Source organism: Sus scrofa, chromosome 18 (assembly GCF_000003025.6).
Source record: "Sus scrofa isolate TJ Tabasco breed Duroc chromosome 18, Sscrofa11.1, whole genome shotgun sequence".
NCBI classification, from domain to species: Eukaryota; Metazoa; Chordata; class Mammalia; order Artiodactyla; family Suidae; genus Sus; species Sus scrofa.
Window position 1 is genome coordinate 34,914,145 of NC_010460.4, and position 18,802 is coordinate 34,932,946.

Below are 18,802 nucleotides of genomic sequence, written 5' to 3' on the forward strand. Positions count from 1 at the left end.
TCTTCTGGATTAGGATATCTTTATGAAAGTTTCCAGTCCATTTGGTTGAAGGTTGTTCTGCATTTGGTTGTAATTCTATTGTTTTTATGAGAGAAAGTGAGCTCCAGATCTTCTATTCTGCCATCTTAATCCCATCTCCCCTGGATTTTTTAAAAATAACTGACCTATATAGGCTTACTACAACACTCACTTGAAATGTAAAGACACACTAAAATTATTAAACACCATGGGAGAAACTGATAAAGACACAAGTAAATGGAAAGCTAGCTGAAGCTCATGAACTGGAAACTCTACTATTGTATGACCCAAAGAAATTTATAGATTTAATGAAATCCCTCATGGCATTTTTCACAGAACTGAAACAAATACTTCCATAATTCATATTGAACCACAAAAGATCCTGAATTACCAAAGCAGCCTTGAGAAGAAAGAACAAAGCTGGCACTATTACAATTCCTAAAGTGACATTATATCCCAATGTTTGATGCTACAAGCATCAAAACACTATGGTACTAGCACAAAAAAATAGACATAGATCAATGGAACAGAATAGAAAACCCAGGTATAAACTCATGCACTTATGATCAATTAATATACAACAGAGGAGGAAAGAATATACAATGGAGAAAAGGCAATCCCTTGAACAAGTGGTGCTGGGAAAACTAGACAGCTACATGTAAAAAAAAAAAAAAATGAGCTTAGAACATATCTCCCACCAAAATTTTAATGGAATTTTTCACAGAAATAGATCAAGTAATTCTAAAATTTATGTGGAACTACAAAAGACCCTGAATATCCAAAACCAATATTGATAAAATACAAACTTGGAGCCATCGTTCTCCCTGATTTCAAACTACCTTACAACCTTAGTAATCAAAGCAGTATAGTACTGGCACAAAAACAGACACATAGATCAATGGAACAGAATAGAGAGCCTAGAAATAAACCCATACATATATGGTCAATTAATTTATGACAAAGGAGCCAAGACTAAATAGGGAAAGGACAATATTTTCAATAAATGGTGCTGGGAAAACTGGACAGACACATGCCAAAGAATGAAACCGAACTTGTTTTACACTATGCATAAAAATTACCTCAAAATGGATTAAAGGCTTGAATATAACACCTGAAACCATTCAATTCCTAGAAGAAAACATAGGTGGTAAGCTCCTTGACATTGGTCTTGTGATTATTGTTTGGGTTTGACAGCAAAAGCAAAGACAACAAAAGCAAAAATAAATAAGTAGGACTACATCCAACTAAAAGCTTCTGCACAGCAAAAGAAACTGTCAACAAAATGAAAAACAAACCTACCAAATGGGAGAAAATGTTTGTAAATCATGTATCTGATAAGGCCTTAATATCCAGAATACATAAAAAAACCCTCAGGAGTTCCTGTCGTGGTTCAGCAGAAACAAATCTGACTAGGAACCATGAGGTTGCAAGTTCGATCCCTGGCCTCGCTCAGTGGGTTAAGGATCTGGCATTGCCATGAGCTGTGGTGTAGGTTGCATATGTTGCTCAGATCTGGCGTTGCTATGGCTGTGGTATAGGCTGGCAGCTGTAGCTCCAATTCGACCCCTAACCTGGGAACCTCCATGCGCCTCCGGTGTGGCCCTAAAAGGACAAAAGACAAAAAAAAAAACAAAAAAAACCCCACCTTATACACCCCAATAAAAAAAAGGAATGGAAAAGGCTCTGACTAGATATTTTTCCATGGAAGACATATAGATGGACAACAGGTACATGAAAAGGGACTCAACATCACAATCATCATGGGAATACAAATCAAACCTGCAATTAGATCATTGCCTCATACCAGTTAGAATGTCTACCAAAAAGAAATATTGGTGAGGATGTGGAGAAAAGGAAACTCTTGTGCACTGTTGGTGCAAATATAAATTAATGCAACCACCATGGAAAACAACACAGACATTCCTCAAAAAGTTAGAACCACCATATAATCCAGCAAGTCCACACCTGAGTATTTAATCTGAAGAAAACAAAAACACTAACTCAAAAAGATATATGCACCCTCATATTTCTCAGCACTACTACAATAGCCAAGACATGGCTTCAACTTAAGTATCCATTGTTAGATGCACAGATAAAGAAAGTGTGGCCTGTATCTATCTCCAATGAAATATTATTCAACCATTTTTAAAAAGGGAAATCTTGCCATTTATGACAATATAGACCTTGAAGGCATTAGGCTGAGTGAAGTAATTCAGATAGAGAAAGGCAAATATTGTATGATTTCACTTATATGTGGAAACCAAAAGAAAAAAAAAAAAGCTTGTGGATACAGAGAATAGGTTGACAGTTGCCAGAAGTCAGGAATTGGGGGTAAAATGAGTAAAGGAAGTGAAAGATACAAACTTTCAGTTAAAATAATTCATGGGGATGCAATGTACAGCATGGTGACAGTGCACCAATACTGCATTGCATATTATTTTTAAAGTTACTTCAGAGAATAGATCTTAAAAGTTTTTATCACAAGAAAAAAAATTATAACTGTGTATAGAGATGGATGTTAACTAGACTTATTGTGATAATTTCATAATATGTGGAAAGACTGAATCATGATGTTGCCTACCTGAAACCAATAGAATGCTATATGTAATAAATATATCTCAATAAAAAATAATTTGGAGAAAGCTATTTCTCCAATTTAGGTTTTGATTTCTTGTTATGTTTTAAATTCTCTTCTCTCCTGCTAAATCCAGGAAGTGTAAGTGATCCAAGCTATAATTTATCACCAGGAGCTGCCTTCCCACACTATGGTTTTCCTCCTTAAACACGAGAATAAAATCTCTTAAAAGTTGATTTTTTTTTTTATTTTTTTTTTCGTCTTTTTGCCCTTTCTTGGGCCGCACCCACAGCATATGGAGGTTCCCAAGCTAGGTGTTGAATCAGAGCTGTAGCTGCCGGCCTACGCCAGAGACACAGCAACGCAGGATCTGAGCTGTGTCTGCAACCTACACCACAGCTCACGGCAACGCCAGATCGTTAACCCACTGAGCAAGGGCAGGGACCGAACCTGCAACCTCATGGTTCCTAGTCGGATTCGTTAACCACTGCGCCACGACGGGAACTCCAAGTTAATTTTTTTTAAAGTCAGAAATCTTGGGTATCTCTCTTACAACCACCTTACAATAAACTAAATTCTCAGTAGTATCCTTATTTTGCCAGATTCACTGTTTCCTGCATTAGTATGGTTGAGGCTTCAAGTAGTTCACCAAAATCATTTTCCCCTTTTCCCCAGAAATACCTCTAAGTGATGTTTTCCAGATTCTCCTGCTGTTACTTATGACCATCCTTCTGAATTCTTGCCAACTCAGATTATGAGTAAAAGTGATTAACGTGTCTGGCACATAGACATCTCCTCCAGACTCTTCCCATGTCTTCCAGTGGGATGCTTATGATCCTAAGGCCTCATGAGTAACAGAAATACATAATGGAAAATGCAGGGGTCCCTGAGTGACCACCTGACAAAAAGTCAATCCAACTAAAACATTTTCCCAGGACTATGAAGTAAACAAGAAATGCAGATCTATTGTATAAAGTCATTGAAATGTTGGAGTCTGTTAGAACAACGAAGTTTCCCTTAATTAATATAGAAATTAATTAACAGAGATTCCTATAAAGAAGGATTCCTAGCATAGCCTAAATGACTATCTTTGGGTTAGCTTTTCTTTTCTTCAAAAGCTAAGGTCTCTATCTATAATTTAATAAATATATTTTTAATTTTATGGCCATACCCATGGCATATCAAAGTTCTCAGGCCAAGAATTGAATCCAAGCCACAGCTGCGACCTAGGCCATAGCTGTGGCAACTCCAGCTGTGTTGTTGGAGTTGGCCCACTGTGCTGGGCTGGGGACCTGGGATTGAACCAAGCCACTGCAGTCAGATTCTTAACTCACTGCACCATGATGGGAACTCCTCTATTTGCAAATTATGATAACAAACTTCACATGCATTTCAACTCAAAATCAGCTGATCACTTAAACTTTTGATCTTCAAATATGCAAGATACCATTATGAATCATTCTAATATACAGACAAGTAGAAAGATTATAGAATGGAAACTCATTTGACAGGGCAAAATACAAAGGGTATCAAATTCACCTGGGAAAATACATCAAATTCAGGAGCAACAAAGCCTTTGTTAAATGGTTTACATAACATAGACTCAATTTGGGCTTTTAATTAGTTTGATCTTCTTGACATTTAAGTAGAAGTTACAGAAGATTTTTCATTAATTTATGTGCTTTAAATCACAAGATTACCAAGTCTTTAATCAATCCTCCTAAAAGGGTGGTATCCAATCCCCAGATGCAAAGAGGTCAAATCCATCCATTAGAGGGCTAGAAATATCCGCAAAGAACCTCAGGTCCCTAACAAGAGAGTTCAGCTCCAAACACAGCATCCGAGGACTGATAATAGTGAGGTCCCACTGACATTCTCCAACACAGGTCTCTAGTTCTACTTCTTTCGGTCTCCTCACAAAATGTTTATCCTCTATTTTAGGTGAAACTCTACTTCTCCAAGGAGAATGGGAACTCTAAGTATACATATACCACTCCCCCCCACCCCCCCCCACCCCCGAACCATCATAGCCCCATTTTTCCTTTCTGCAATAACAAAATACTTCTCACCAATTTTCTCATATTGTGCAGTTTCTGCATTTTTTTTTAAATACAGAGCTTTACTCTCTTGTGGTGATGTTGTAGATAAAAATGCAATGGGACCCTACTGTTTAGCACAGGGAACTGCATGTGATTGGGTCACTTTGCATCGCATCAGAAATTGAAGAAACATGGTAAATCAACTAAACTTTAATTATTTATTTAATTTATTGAGTCTTTCTAGGCCCATACCCATGGCATCAGGAAGTTCCTGGGCTTGGGGTCAAATAGGAGCTGTAGCCACCAGCAGATGCCACAGCCACAGCAATGCCAGATCTGAGCCATGTTTGTGACCTACACCATAGCTCATGGAATGCCAGATTCTTAACCCAGTGAGCAAGGCCAAGGATCAAACCTGCATCCTCATGGATACTAGTCGAGTTTGTTACTGCTGAGCCACAATGGGAACTCCAAAATCAACTATACGTCAATTTTTAAAAATTAAAAAATTAAAAATAAATTAAAAATGCTGTCCAGACTCAAAACTACAGCATGTCTCTATCCTTCTCCCATTACATTTATCTCATTCATCTGGTTACCTTCACAGATTAATTTATGCCTTCTCCATTTGGACAGGTTTTCCACCTTCTCCCAATACTCACCCTGAACTAGTGACTTTGCTTCCAATTTAAAGAGAATATACAAGGAATAAGAGAAGGACTTGAGCAGGCTACTATAACCATATTCAACAGCCTATGTGTACCTATATCCAGGCACTCTGCTTCCTGACTGTTCTGATGGATAAATAATTAAATTGCACCTTTCCATTTTAGAAAACTGAATCCATGACTGGGAAGATGAATTAAAAAAATATATCCAGGAGTTCCCGTCATGGCTCAATGGTTAGCAAATCTGACTAGGACCCATGAGGCTGCAATTTGATCCCTGGCCTTGCTCAGTGGGTTAAAGATCTGGTGTTGCCGTGAGCTGTGGTGTAGGTCGCAGACGTGGCTCAGATCCCGCATTGCTGTGGCTCTGATGTAGGCCGGTGGCTATAGCTCCGATTCAACCCCTAGCCTGGGAACCTCCATATGCCATGGGAGTAGCCCAAGAAATGGCAAAAAAGCAAAAAAAACCCAGACTTCAATACAAGTTACTTGGAAAAATGTATATGTAAAATTTCTCTTCTGTCCACTGTGTATCAGGCCCAAGCCTTTTTACCTAGTCAAGAAAAGTACTATAGTAACTGACCCCTCTCGCCTATATTACCAATGTTTCCTTCCCTCCCTCCCCTGTCATTCAATCAGCATACAAATATGCTGTAATTTATCCCACCTGACAATTCTTTCCCTTGACACATGGCCCCTTGTACTCCAGTCACTCTCCTTGATCTCTTCTTTAATAAAACAAGTCCTCAAAAGTGTCACCCATGTGCTTTGTCTCTAGGTCCTCCTCTCTTATCCTCTTTGAAACCACGATGCAAAGTCTGGTGCTCACCACTCAAACTAAACTTTTGGTGTCAAGGTCACCAGAGGCTTCTAAGAGCCAAAGTCAATCTCCAGTCTTCATTTTACTTGACCTTTCAACAGCATTTGATACTGCTCTCCACTCCTACCCTTAATATTTTATTCACTTATCTACTGGGGAGTAACTATTCCTTCGTGTCCCTTTAGTTCACTAATAATTCCTACTCAGTAGCCTTTGTAGGTTCCTTCTCAACTTCTACTAGTAGAATTCTCTAGGGATCTTTCAACCTCTTCTTTCTATAGACATTCCATTGATGATCCTGAGCCTTGGAGAGGGTAAGCTTTCTGCCCAGGATGCTCTGAGCCATGGAACCGTATGAGATTCACAACTAGAAGAATAATGGTTTGCAAGTATTTTCTCCCATTGCATTGATTGCTTTTTCATTTTGTTGTCTCCTGTGCTATGCAGAAACTTTTCAGTTTGATGTAGTCCCACATGTTTTTAGTTTATCACAATCCTTTAACAATGTATATCAAATCATGTTATATACCTTAAATACATACAATTTTTATTTGTCAGTCATACTTAATGAAGCTGAAAAATGACAATGAAGAGGTAAATACAGCTCACTCTTTTCAAAACTAGATATGAGTATCAAAATCACTTAGAAAGTAGTCTCGAATCTTATTTCCAGATAAAAGAACATTCCAAAATATTGAGTGAAGAAACCTGAATTTCCAATTACATTTTTTATCTTAATTAAATGTAAAGAACCAAGCCCTTCTTTAGTAAGGTATTTCTTTAAAGACTAGAGAAATGAGCTTAATGCTATACCCACCCCACCTCCACTAACCATCAATATAATGACTATGGTGATAGACATATTGTGGCTATATAGGAATATGCAATTATTTTAGGAAATATATCCTGAAGTATATCAGGTTAAAGTATGCTACGAAAATATTTAAATTGTTGAATATAAGTGAAGGGCATATAGGTGCCCACTGCCTCATTCTTCCAAATTTTTCTACAAGTTTGAAAATTTTCAACAGTTTAAAAATAGGAGGAGGACATAAGAATAATAAGGATAAAGCAATAGCTTTCCACTTTATTGCTTTTCCCTGCACCTTCCTGCAAAAAAAAAATATATATATATATACATACATATATATATATATATAATAAAACCAGGGAAATGATATTGCAATTTGTTTCACTACAACCTCAGTGCTATTCTTTTAGGGATTAGTTTATATTTTGGCTATTTTTCTTCTCATTTTATTACAGGAAATCTTTCCAGGTACTTTCATATATCACTTCCAAGAAAAAACAAAAGAGAAAACAGGGAAATGGATATCTCTCATGAAAAAAAAGAAAAAAAATTTTTAAATATTCCAAAGTTTACTATTCATGAGCCTATTTGTAATACATATTTTACTCTTTCCTCTTGCCTGGTTTCCATTCACTTGCTTTGTGGGTGGTTTGGGGGATGTGGAGTGTAATGTGGTGGTGAGTGGAATTCATACCCAAAGGACACAGTAGTAAGTAGACGCAGGGAAAGAGAAAAAAAAATAATGTAGAACTGTATGCAGGTGATATGAAACTATATTCAGAAAATCCTAAGGACTCCACACAAAAATTACTTGAACTGATTGACGAATTCAGCAAAGTATATAAGATTAACATTCAGAAATCACTTGCATTTCTGTACACTAACAATGAAATATTAGAAAAGGAATATGAAAATACAACATCTTTGAAAATCACACCCCCAAAAATTAAATACCTAGGAAGAAACCTGACCAAGGAGGTGAAAGACTTATATTCTGAGAACTATGAAATATTAATCAAGGAAATTAAAGAGGATGCAAAGAAATGGAAAGATATTCCATGCTCCTGGTTAGAAGAATTAATATTGTAAAAATGGCCATACTGCCCAAAGCAATCTATAGATTCAATGCAATCCCTATCAAATTACTCATGACATTTTTCACAGAACTAGAACAAACAATCCAAAAATTTATATAGAAAAAAAAAATGGAATTTCCATCATGTCTCAGTGGTTAACAAATCCGACTAGGAACCATGAGGTTGTGGGTTCAATCCCTGGCCTTGCTCAGTGGGTTAAGGATCTGGCATTGCCATGAGCTGTGGTGTAGGTCACAGATGCAGCTCAGATCTTGCATTGCTGTGGCTGTGGTGTAGGCCAGCAGCTTAGCTCTGACTAGACCCCTAGCCTGGTAACCTCCATATGCCATGGGTGTGGCCCTAGAAAAGACAAAAAGACAAAACAAAAACAAAACAAAAACCAAAAATTTATGTGGAACCTTAAAAGACCCAGAATTGTCAAAGCAATCCTGAGGAACAAAAACTAATCAGGAGGCATAACTCTCCCAGACTTCAAGAAATACTACAAAGCCACAGTCATCAAGACAGTGTGGTACTGGTACCAAAACGGACATACTGACCAATGTAACAGAATAGAGAACCCAGAAATACACCCAGACACCTGTGGTCAATTAACCTTTGACAAAGGAGGCAAGAATATAAAATGAGAAAAAGACAATCTTTTCAGTAAGTGGTGCTGGGAAACCTGGAGAGCTGCATGTAAATCAGTGAAACTGGAACACAACCTCACACCATGCATAAAAATAAACTCAAAATGACTTAAAGACTTAAATGTAAGACAAGACACCATCAAACTCCTAGAAGAGAATATATGCGAAACATTCTCTGACATCAATTGTAAAAATGTTTTATGTCAGTCTTCCAAGGCAAGAGAAATACAAGCAAAAATAAACCAATGGGACTTAATCAAACTGACAAGCTTTTGCGCAGCAAAGGAAACCATAAAAAAAAGACAACATATGGAATGGGAGAAAAAAGTTTCAAACAATGCAACTGACAATGGCTTAATCTCCAAAATATACAAACAACTTAAACTACTCAACAGCAAAACAACAACAACCACCCAATTGAAAAATGGGCAAAAGACCTGAATAGACATTTCTTCAAAGAAGATATACAGATGGCCAATGAGCACATGAAAAAATGCTCAACATCACTGATTAGAGAAATGCAAATCAAAACTACTGTGAAGTACCACCTTACATCAGTCAGAATGGCCATCATTACTAAGTCCACAAATAAAAAATGCTGGAGAAGGTGTGGAGAAAAGGGAACCCTTCTACACTGTTGGTGGGAATGTAAATTGGTATAACCACTATGGAAAACGGTATGGAGATACCTTAGAAAACTATATTCAGAACTACCCTATGACCCAGCAATCCCACTCTTGGGCATGTATCTGGACAAAACTTACCTTGAAAAAGACACATACACCTGTATGTTCATTGTAGCACTATCCACAATAGCCAAGACATGGAAACAACCTAAATGTCCATTGACTGATGGATGGATTAAGAAGATGTGGTATATATTAACAAAGGAATACTACTCGGCCATAAAAAAGAACAAATAATGCCATTTGCAGCAACATGGATGGAACTAGAGACTCTCATATTAAGTGAAGTAAGTCAGAAAGAGAAAGAATACCATACAATATCACTTATATCTGGAATCTAATATCTGTATAAATGAAACTTGCCACAGAAAAGAAACTCAGGAACACAGAGAACAGACTTGTGGTTGTCAAGAGGGAGGGAGAGGGAGTGGGATGGACTGGGAATTGGGGGTTAATAGATGCAAACTATTGCCTTTGGAATGGATAAACAATGAGATCCTGAGGTATAGCACTGGTAACTATATCTAGTCACTTATGATGGAACATGATGGAGGATAATGTGAGAAAAAGAATGCATATATATGTGCGTGTGTGCAGGTGACGAGATCACTTTGCCATACGGTAGAAATTGACAGAACTCTGTAAACCAACTATAATAGAAAAAATAAAAATCATTTAAAAAATTAAAAAAGAAAAAAGTGGGAGAAGAGTAACAGATTAAGAAGTACACTCAGAAAGAGGAGTTCCCATCGTGGCGCAGTGGTTAACGAATCTGACTAGGAACCATGAGGTTGCGGGTTCGGTCCCTGGCCTTGCTTAGTGGGTTAAGGATCCGGCGTTGCCGTGAGCTGTGGTGTAGGTCAAAGACACAGCTCGGATCCCGCATTGCTGTGGCTCTGGTGTGGGCTGGCGTCTGCAGCTCCGATTCAACCCCTAGCCTGGGAACTTCCATATGCCACTGGAGCGGCCCAAGAAATGGCAAAAAGACCAAAAAAAAAAAAAAAGTATACTCAGAAAGAAAGTGATTTTGGCAATTTGTGGGAATAAAAAGTCTCCCTTTCTGAGACTAGAAATAGTCCCCTCACCCATAAAAGCTCTTTTTGCCCTCAATTGCTTTAGTGTTCCTGGAAAGGGGGTATTAAAGGTTGTGACGAAAAAGAGGAGTTGAAAAGATCTTGAATACAAAGATTCAGGTTGTTTGAGAGCAAATGGAGACGATGATAATGGAAAGAAGGCTGGCGGTGGCATTTGAAATAGTGGATAATGAGGAGTTCCCATTGTGGTGCAGCAGGTTAAGAACATGACATAATGTCTGTGAGGACGCGGGTTCCAGCCCTGGCCTCCCTCAGTGGGTCAAACGTCTGGCATTGCTGTGAATTTCAGGGTAGGTCACAGATGCAGCTTGGATCCCACATTGCTGTGGCTGTGGCATGGGCCTGCAACTGCAACTTCGATTCAACCCCTAGCTTGGGAACTTCCAGATGCCATAGGTGCGGACCTAAAAAGAAAAAAACAAAAATAGTGAAGGGTGAGAACTAAGACCAGCATAATTCCTTGTGCCTAGCTTAAACAATTCTAGGGCCGGAGGCATAGTTTTCCATTCCTACATTAAAGAGTATTGAGATTAAGCACAATAACCTATCTGAAATACCGAACTCAACGTTAAGACTGTGACCCAAACAGACAGCCTTTTCACCAAGACTAATTTCAAGACTCTCATTTGCTCTATCCACCAATCCAAAGCTATTGTGTGATACGCTTTGTCTAGTCCCGAGAACACATCACAGGTGCCGAATCCCTATAGATACCCTTTCCTCATTTCCCCTTTTTTAGACACTACTACTAAAATGTTGGCGCAGAGATGGTCTCCCCATGCAGTATATCTTTGTTTAACCAGGTTTTTCTGGTGTTCTTTTGAGAAGCTGGCAGTGAACACATGGAAGAGGATGTTATAATTGTAGGAGAAAATAAGATTTGGTGCTCTAGAAAGAAAAGGCAATTGAGTCGTTGTGAGAGAAAAAAAAAAATGTGGGGAAACTATACAGAAGAAAATTGGGAGTTTCTAAATATACAGAGTCCTAATAGTGAAGAAAGCTTGAGATCCTTTGAGGAAAGAGCTGTGAGAGAAAATGTTTGAATTCTTTTCTTGCTACAAAAATTTGACAAAGTATTGATTTTTTAAAGATTCTCCATTAAAATTCCATCAAAGACACCTCAAGAGCAGATTTCTGGCCTAATTCCTTTTATTATGTCATGAGTCCTATCGCTTTTAGAATATACTACAGGGTCAACCTAGCAAAGCGATGTTTTTCTGGGCCTTTCCTGGTCTGCCCCTCACCCTTCCTCCTCTGCCAGCACCCGGGGGCACTGTGCACCCAGCAATTACTCCACTACTTTAATGCCAAAAATCCCAGTTCATTGTCTTTATACAATTTAGAAATTATGATAGTCACATTTTCTGATAAGAATTTTTTTTTTCTTTTTACAGCTGCACCTGCTGCACATTGAAGTTCTCAGGCCTATACCACAGCTACAGTCACACCGGATCCAAGCCTCATCTGTGACACATGAAGAAGCTTGCAGCCATGCAGGATCCTTAACCCACTGAGTGAGGCTAGGGATCCAACCCAGATCCTCAAGGACACTATGTCAGATTCTTAACCTGCTAGGCCACAACAGGAAGTCCTGCTAAGAATTTAATAAAACTAGCAACTAGCAGAGCTGCACATACACACATGTACAACATACACATGCCCATCAAGCAAACTGGAAACCTAAAAATCTAACCTTAAAAAAAATGGAAAAAAAATTCCTAAATTCTTGGGCTGGGGAACTAACTATACAAATATAGACAATCTAGAATATAATTAAAATCAAAAAAATTAATGAAGACAGCCAGGGTGTGCTTAGAAAAAAATTTAACTTTTAAATACAATTTTAAATAGTGTATACAATCACAAGTCTGTGAGAGAGTCACATGCAAGTTTGAGTAGAAGTGTATCTATATGTAAATAATATCTCTGTTATGCAATTACTGATGGCTTTTATTTACATTTTTCTTTCTATATTTTCAACATCCTTTGGCACAAAAAATCCTTTAGTTATAATCATCTATAAACCATACATAGTATAAATTTTAAAAAAAATTTTGATATTTGCAATTGTGAGTAATTACTATATGACATTACTCATGGTACTTTTTAGTATCTAGTCTAGTATCTAGTCCCTGGTCTCACCATTTAATGAGGAACATAAATGTATGAATAGGCAACTATAGTAAAATACTCTATATTCTATAGTAGAGAAATATGTAGGATGCTATGAAAGCATAACGGAGGAAGCAACTACTCCATTCAAGAGATTTCTAAAGCAGAGAGGCTAAAACTGAAGCAGCAGAATTTCAAGACTATTTGCTGATATCCAGAGAGAGAATGACACAGTAGGCTTAAGTAATACTCACCCAGTTGTTTGCCCTGAGGTAGAACAATTTAAGTGTTAATGAGTAGTTGAGTAAAGATCAAACCTATAATTAAAAAGTGCTAATTGTGTGGCGCAACACACATTAAGCATCAAACAGCAAGTGGAAAAAATATGTGGGGGCAAGGGGCTATGTCCCCACACCAGCACAAGATCACATAGGATCAATTTCAATACCATTATCTCCCCAGTTAGGAGTTCACTCTTCACTCCTCTGAGTAGTCATAATGCTTTCCCTACTCCTTTCACATGACATTTACTTTTAAGCCTAAATAAGCCATCCCTAGCTGAGCTTTTTGATGTCTCACTTTTCTATCTTCTCAAACACCTTTCAGAGCCTTATGTATAGAACTGCTCAATAAATATTGATAGAATGAATCACTAGTAATAGAAGGCAATACTAGAATTTGTAAAAAAAAAAAAAAAAAAAGCTATTCATTTAACATAGTCTTTCTTTTGGGAGTTGAGAGACCGACTGAGGAAGCAATGACAAAGTGGAAAATGAGACAATCGGGAGGTAAGGTGCGAACAGATGGTAACAGCGGAAGGGAGGGGACCATGCTGAAAATGTTAACAGTCATAAGGAGAAATATCCTGGCTCATTTCCATGATACCCTTGGAGCAACTCCAAGACCATCAAGATTTCTGCTCTAAATGTATTATTATATCAAGTCTCACTCAAAATTTATTGTGTATGTGTATATGCACAGTTACCGCAAGGAGAGCAGGGCTTTTGTCACTCGTCTCCAGGTACTGTGACAAAGAGAATATTAAAAGACTCAAACTGGCCCAAATCCAGGGGAAAGTAGACAGACTGAAAAGATAAGGCAGGTAGTTAATCTTCTGGAAGGTACTGCAAGGGAAGACAGGTTTGTTCACCCAGCTCTCTGTCTCAGGTCTACTTCGGTTTGATTTGTTATCTTACCCAATGGGAAATCTATGTCTTGACATTGACTCACAAAACAAGGACAGCTGGGTCACTAAATAAGGTTAGTCAATGAAAGAAAAATGTCTTTAGTCAAACTTTATGCCAGAACTGAAATCTAGGCAAAATTGGGCTCCCTGTCTTCATAAACACATTTATTATGACTTGAGGAAAAGGGAAACCAATGAATTGGCAATGAGCCTTATTATTACAAAGCAATCATTTTTATCATCATTCAGTAATGATGGTAGGTGGATATCTCAGCCAGAAAATTGCACTTACTGCAAAAAATTATATCATTTGTATTACCATAAAGATGACACATCAGTTGTCAAAAACATTAAGTGCTACTTAAGTGGATAGCCTAGATACTACAAAATTCACAAATGGGTCAATGTTTCACATGCATTCTATAATGTGACTTTTCTTGGATTGATATAAGCAAATGTGGGATTTTAACAGAACTGCTATTATATCACTTATAGGGCAAGCTTAAATATTTTTGTCATCTAAAATATAGCTTACATGATTGGTATAATGGCTTTGCTTTCTCCAAAAATGTGCCTAAGATTTACATGTTGTACAGCTGATATCCTATTTTTTTCTTTACATACATATCAATTTTGCCTACTATTTGTAAATACGCAGCTTGGAGGATTAACCCGCAGCTGTAGAGGTAAGCTCTGATTAACCTGAGGCAGTCAGGATAATCTTGTGAGCCTTGATAAAGTGTCTGGTTAAAGGACACACAGACTTGGAAATTTCCTGAGCATAGGCACTGACTGAGAAAGGGACATATGATTCATTCCAAAACATTAAGACTCAAGGATAAGTTTCTTGGGTTCTTCTAAAAAGGATACTTTCTTACTCATAAGAGTATATTTAAGCAACTCTCTTCCTCTCAGCATCATGGGATATGGTTGTAAAGCTATAGAGAAACAGCAAATAGAAAATCAAAGGACCACAAAAAATAGTGCTAAAGGCATCAAGTTTTTTGCTGATCCTAATACTTGACTGCCATTTAGACTTACATTGACATTAGTAAATACTTCTGTTACTTCAAGCCAAAATCTTTTTGATATGTGTTAAAGAGATGGCTATTTAAAATAACATATATTTTACTTAATAACTATCTGCCCAATACATAGTAATCAAAACTAATAGATCGATCTTGATTATCAGAAAAGACAGGAGAAGAAAGGAGAGGAGAGGAAAGAAAGGGAGGGAGGTTGGGAAGGAAATGAGGGAGGGAGGGGTGAGAGCACTAGGTCTAAGGATAAGTTTTTGGGAAACTACCTGCTCTTCTCCAAAGTGGCTGTACTATTTTATGTTTTCACCCACAAAGTATGAGTGATACAATTTTTTTGGCATCTCTGCCAGCATTTGGTACTATCAGTATTCTTTATTTTATCCATTCTGACAGTAGGTGTGTACTCATAGCTTATAGTGATTCTAATTTTCATTTCCTTAAAGGCAAGCAATGCAGAGCATCTTTTCATGTGCTTTCTATTGCCATCCCTGTATCTTCTTTGGTGAAGTGTCTGTTCCATTATTTTGCCCATTATCTAATTGGATTGCTTGTTTTCTTACTGTTGAGTTTATGGAGCTCATTATACATTCCACATGCAAACAACTTGCCTGATACATGATTTGCAATCTTTTTCTCCCAGTTGTTGAGGAACTTTTCATTCTTTTTGCCTTTTTACCCTCTGAACAGGATCTTTTGCAGACTGACAGTTTATTTTTTTTATTTTTATAAAGTCCTTTTTTTTTTTTTTTTTTTTTTTTTGCTTTTAGGTCCATACCCATGGCATGTGGAAGTTCCCATGCTAGGGAATGAGTCAGAGCTATATGAGTCAATGCCAGATCCAAGCTGCATCTGTGACCTACACCGCAGCTCACAGCAATGCTGGATCCTTAACCCACTGAGCAAGGCCAGGAATCGAACCCACAACTTCATGGATCCTAGTCAGGTTCGTTAACCACTGAGCCATGAAAATAAACCCTACTCTTTTAATTTTATGGATCATGCATTTGGTGTCATGTCTAAGAAATCTTGCCTAATCCTAGGTTGTGAATAATTAATTTTTATGATTCATTTCTTCTTATTCCATTATATATTTAGCATTTCAATTTCTTCTTGCCTATTTTCTCTTTTTGGCATTTCTCTCCTCCAATTCTCAACTACCTGGTTCTATCTCGTCCTTGTAGCTATAGAGGCTGCATAACAACCCTGGGCATAGTGCTGGTCTTCATGTGGATCCACCATGGCTCCTAACCTGTGCTTTGGTTTTTTCATTTAGGTGACCCATTCAGACCCACTTCTTGGTCATGGTTTCCTCCCCTAGCTGGAAGACCAAGTGGAAGGTAGGTATATCTGAGTACACAGCGGTAGGATATTGGTATGCAAGGCCAGGTGCCTTGTACACATATTTATGAGAGCGAGGAAATAACAGATGTTATGTTCAAAGGGGAACCCAAGCTCAACGAAGAGTAACTCAAGTCTTCAATTTTGAAAAGCTAGATAAAGAGGAAAGCCAAGGGAAGAGCCTAAAATAGAGAAACCACGGAGGCAAAGGAAATATAAGAATTGATAATAGGCAGGGAATACAGACAATGAGAACTGATATAAGCTAAGGTGTGTCTGTTAGCTTTAGAAATAAAGTTAATAGCTAATTCTTACAATTCCATTCACTCTGTGACAGGCACTGTTTTAAACACTCTCCGTCAGCAATGCTCAGACTGTGATCAAGAGAATATTCATGTATCCCCAAGACCCTTTTAGGGGTCCGCATGTTCCTTCCAATCTATTTCCATAATAGTAGTAATACATTGTTTGATGTTGTCAGTCTTTATTCTCTCATGAGTATACAGTGAAGTTTACTAAAGGCAATAGGATGCATGATAACAGCTGTAGATTGAAAGCAGAAGTAGATATAGGAATCCAGCAGACTTTTATTAAACCAGACAACATAAATGGATTTGAAAAAAAGGTAAAATAATGCTACTATCTCAAATTTTTTTCTTATTTTGGTACAGAGAGCTAGGCAGGTAGGGAGATAGTTAGAACTAGAGAGAGAGAAACATAAAGGCCCCACTGAGGGAACCCTCTTATAGATTTAATTTATTTTAGCCAGATGAAAAGTTATAGTTATTATCCCATATAAAGATCAATTCTATAACTCTTTCCCCCAGGAATTTCTACACTTTCATCATAATCTGTTACATTCTCTATACCTTTGTGTCAGTTGTACTGTGGGGATACTGCAGTAAGCTAAAGAGCAACCTGAGCAGCATCTGCCAAGGGCATCATGATGCTAGGAGATGATAGATGGCTAGCCTAGAGTTCTGGGGCTAATTAGCAACAAAGCAATGAAGCTCGGAGTTACCAATAGGGACTAGACATGAACAGATAAACTAACTATGGCAGAAACTAAAGAAGGGACAGGTGTAAAAACCAAAATATTCCCCTCCCTCTGGCTAAATACCTTAAAGGAAACAGACTGTGGAAAGTGGGATGGCAGGGGATTAAATTATAAATGCAACATTAATGAAGAGCATAGGGAAAGGAGTACACTATTTTCAAAGAATCCCTAAGGAACAAAAAGGGAAAAAACTAGCCTATGTAGTCCTAAGAAATAGACTTTTAAAAAATTATTGAGCATTAATTGCATGTGAAATAGCTATTCTTGACCCTAGTTCTGTATTTCTCGAACTGGAATGTACACGGGTGTTCTGGGATGAAAAACACAACATAAAATGATACATATTTTTGGATTGTTAGTTATATCTCATGGAAAGTAATTTAAAGTATGTATTTGTATTTAAAAAATCAAAGCTATATTATAAATAGAACACAGAATTCATATATATTATATACACTATGTATATTATATGTGTGTGTATATATACATACTATGTATATTATGTATATATATGTGTGTGTGTATATATATATATTTTTTTTTTAAAGATGGATAATTTGTCAGGGTCTTATCTGCTGTCTTTCAGGAATTGGAGAGAGTCCCCAACTGGCTCATGACTTGCCTTCATCTCCTGTGGGCAAAATTGTATTTCCATTTATTATTACTGTCATTTTACTAGTCTTCCATCTTGAAATGAAAATAAACACTGAAATCTTAATGATATGGAAAAAGTATCAAGGTAAGATATTTTTAAAAGATAGGAAATTATCAAAACATTCTAATATTGCATATGTCGACATTTGACCACTGATTTAATATGTCCCTTTTACAAAGTTTAATATGTAATATATTTCTGGTACTTCATCCTGGGGAAAGTATTAATGATTCTATATTTGGCAGTTAAATTGAAATGAGAAAAATATTTTGTAGCTATATCCATGCAATAAATATAGCCTATAAAAGTGTGATGCATTTTGACTATGGATCATATGTTTCATCAGGAAAAACACATCCTACTGTGGTGATGTTGTGCTTTTCAAGGGGCTATTCAGTCCAGTAGAATCAAGTTTAGTCTACAGCAGTGTTTAAACAACAACTATTTTTTAACCATAGTAAATAGTCAATAAGAGTTACACACTGGTGGATCTGAAAGCAAACTCAGAAATCATCAACATTGTAGTACTGTGCTGGCTGAAAAGTGAAGCAAACCAAAGTGTCAGAAGGCATACTCTCGAAGTAAATGGTTAAGCACATAGAGTAGTTAAGAGCATATAATTTATGGGAGGCAGACTTTGGTTTTTATTCTGCTCCATCACTTATCTATGTAATACCAGAAAGTTATTTAACACTTCTAAATTTCAACTTCTACATTTCTAAATTGAGATAGTAACTAAATTGATGCTTGAAACATGCTGTAATGTATTTTATGGGAATAACAATGCTGTAAATGTAATAGTTCTCTATCAAAAATTTATTAATTCAAGTTCTAAAATTAAATTACAGATTATATTTATAGCATAGATTTTGTTACAGTCATAGAATATATTGGAAATGTCACCCATTTGAATGTTAAATATTATCATGGCTCAGAAAATCATGAGGTGTAAGATAAAAAAGAGAGATGAAACATAT

At 37.1% G+C, this 18,802-nt stretch overlaps 1 protein-coding gene across 1 annotated transcript in view; it reads left to right on the forward strand.

Annotated features, from left to right (window-relative positions):
• Positions 1–16,108, forward strand: part of IMMP2L (inner mitochondrial membrane peptidase subunit 2) — a 923,412-nt gene extending 907,304 nt beyond the window's left edge. The window contains exon 7 of the mRNA XM_021079089.1: positions 16,049–16,108. Within this exon, the coding sequence (XP_020934748.1) occupies positions 16,049–16,093 (45 nt within the window). The 3' untranslated portion in view covers positions 16,094–16,108. The remainder of the gene's footprint in view (positions 1–16,048) is intronic.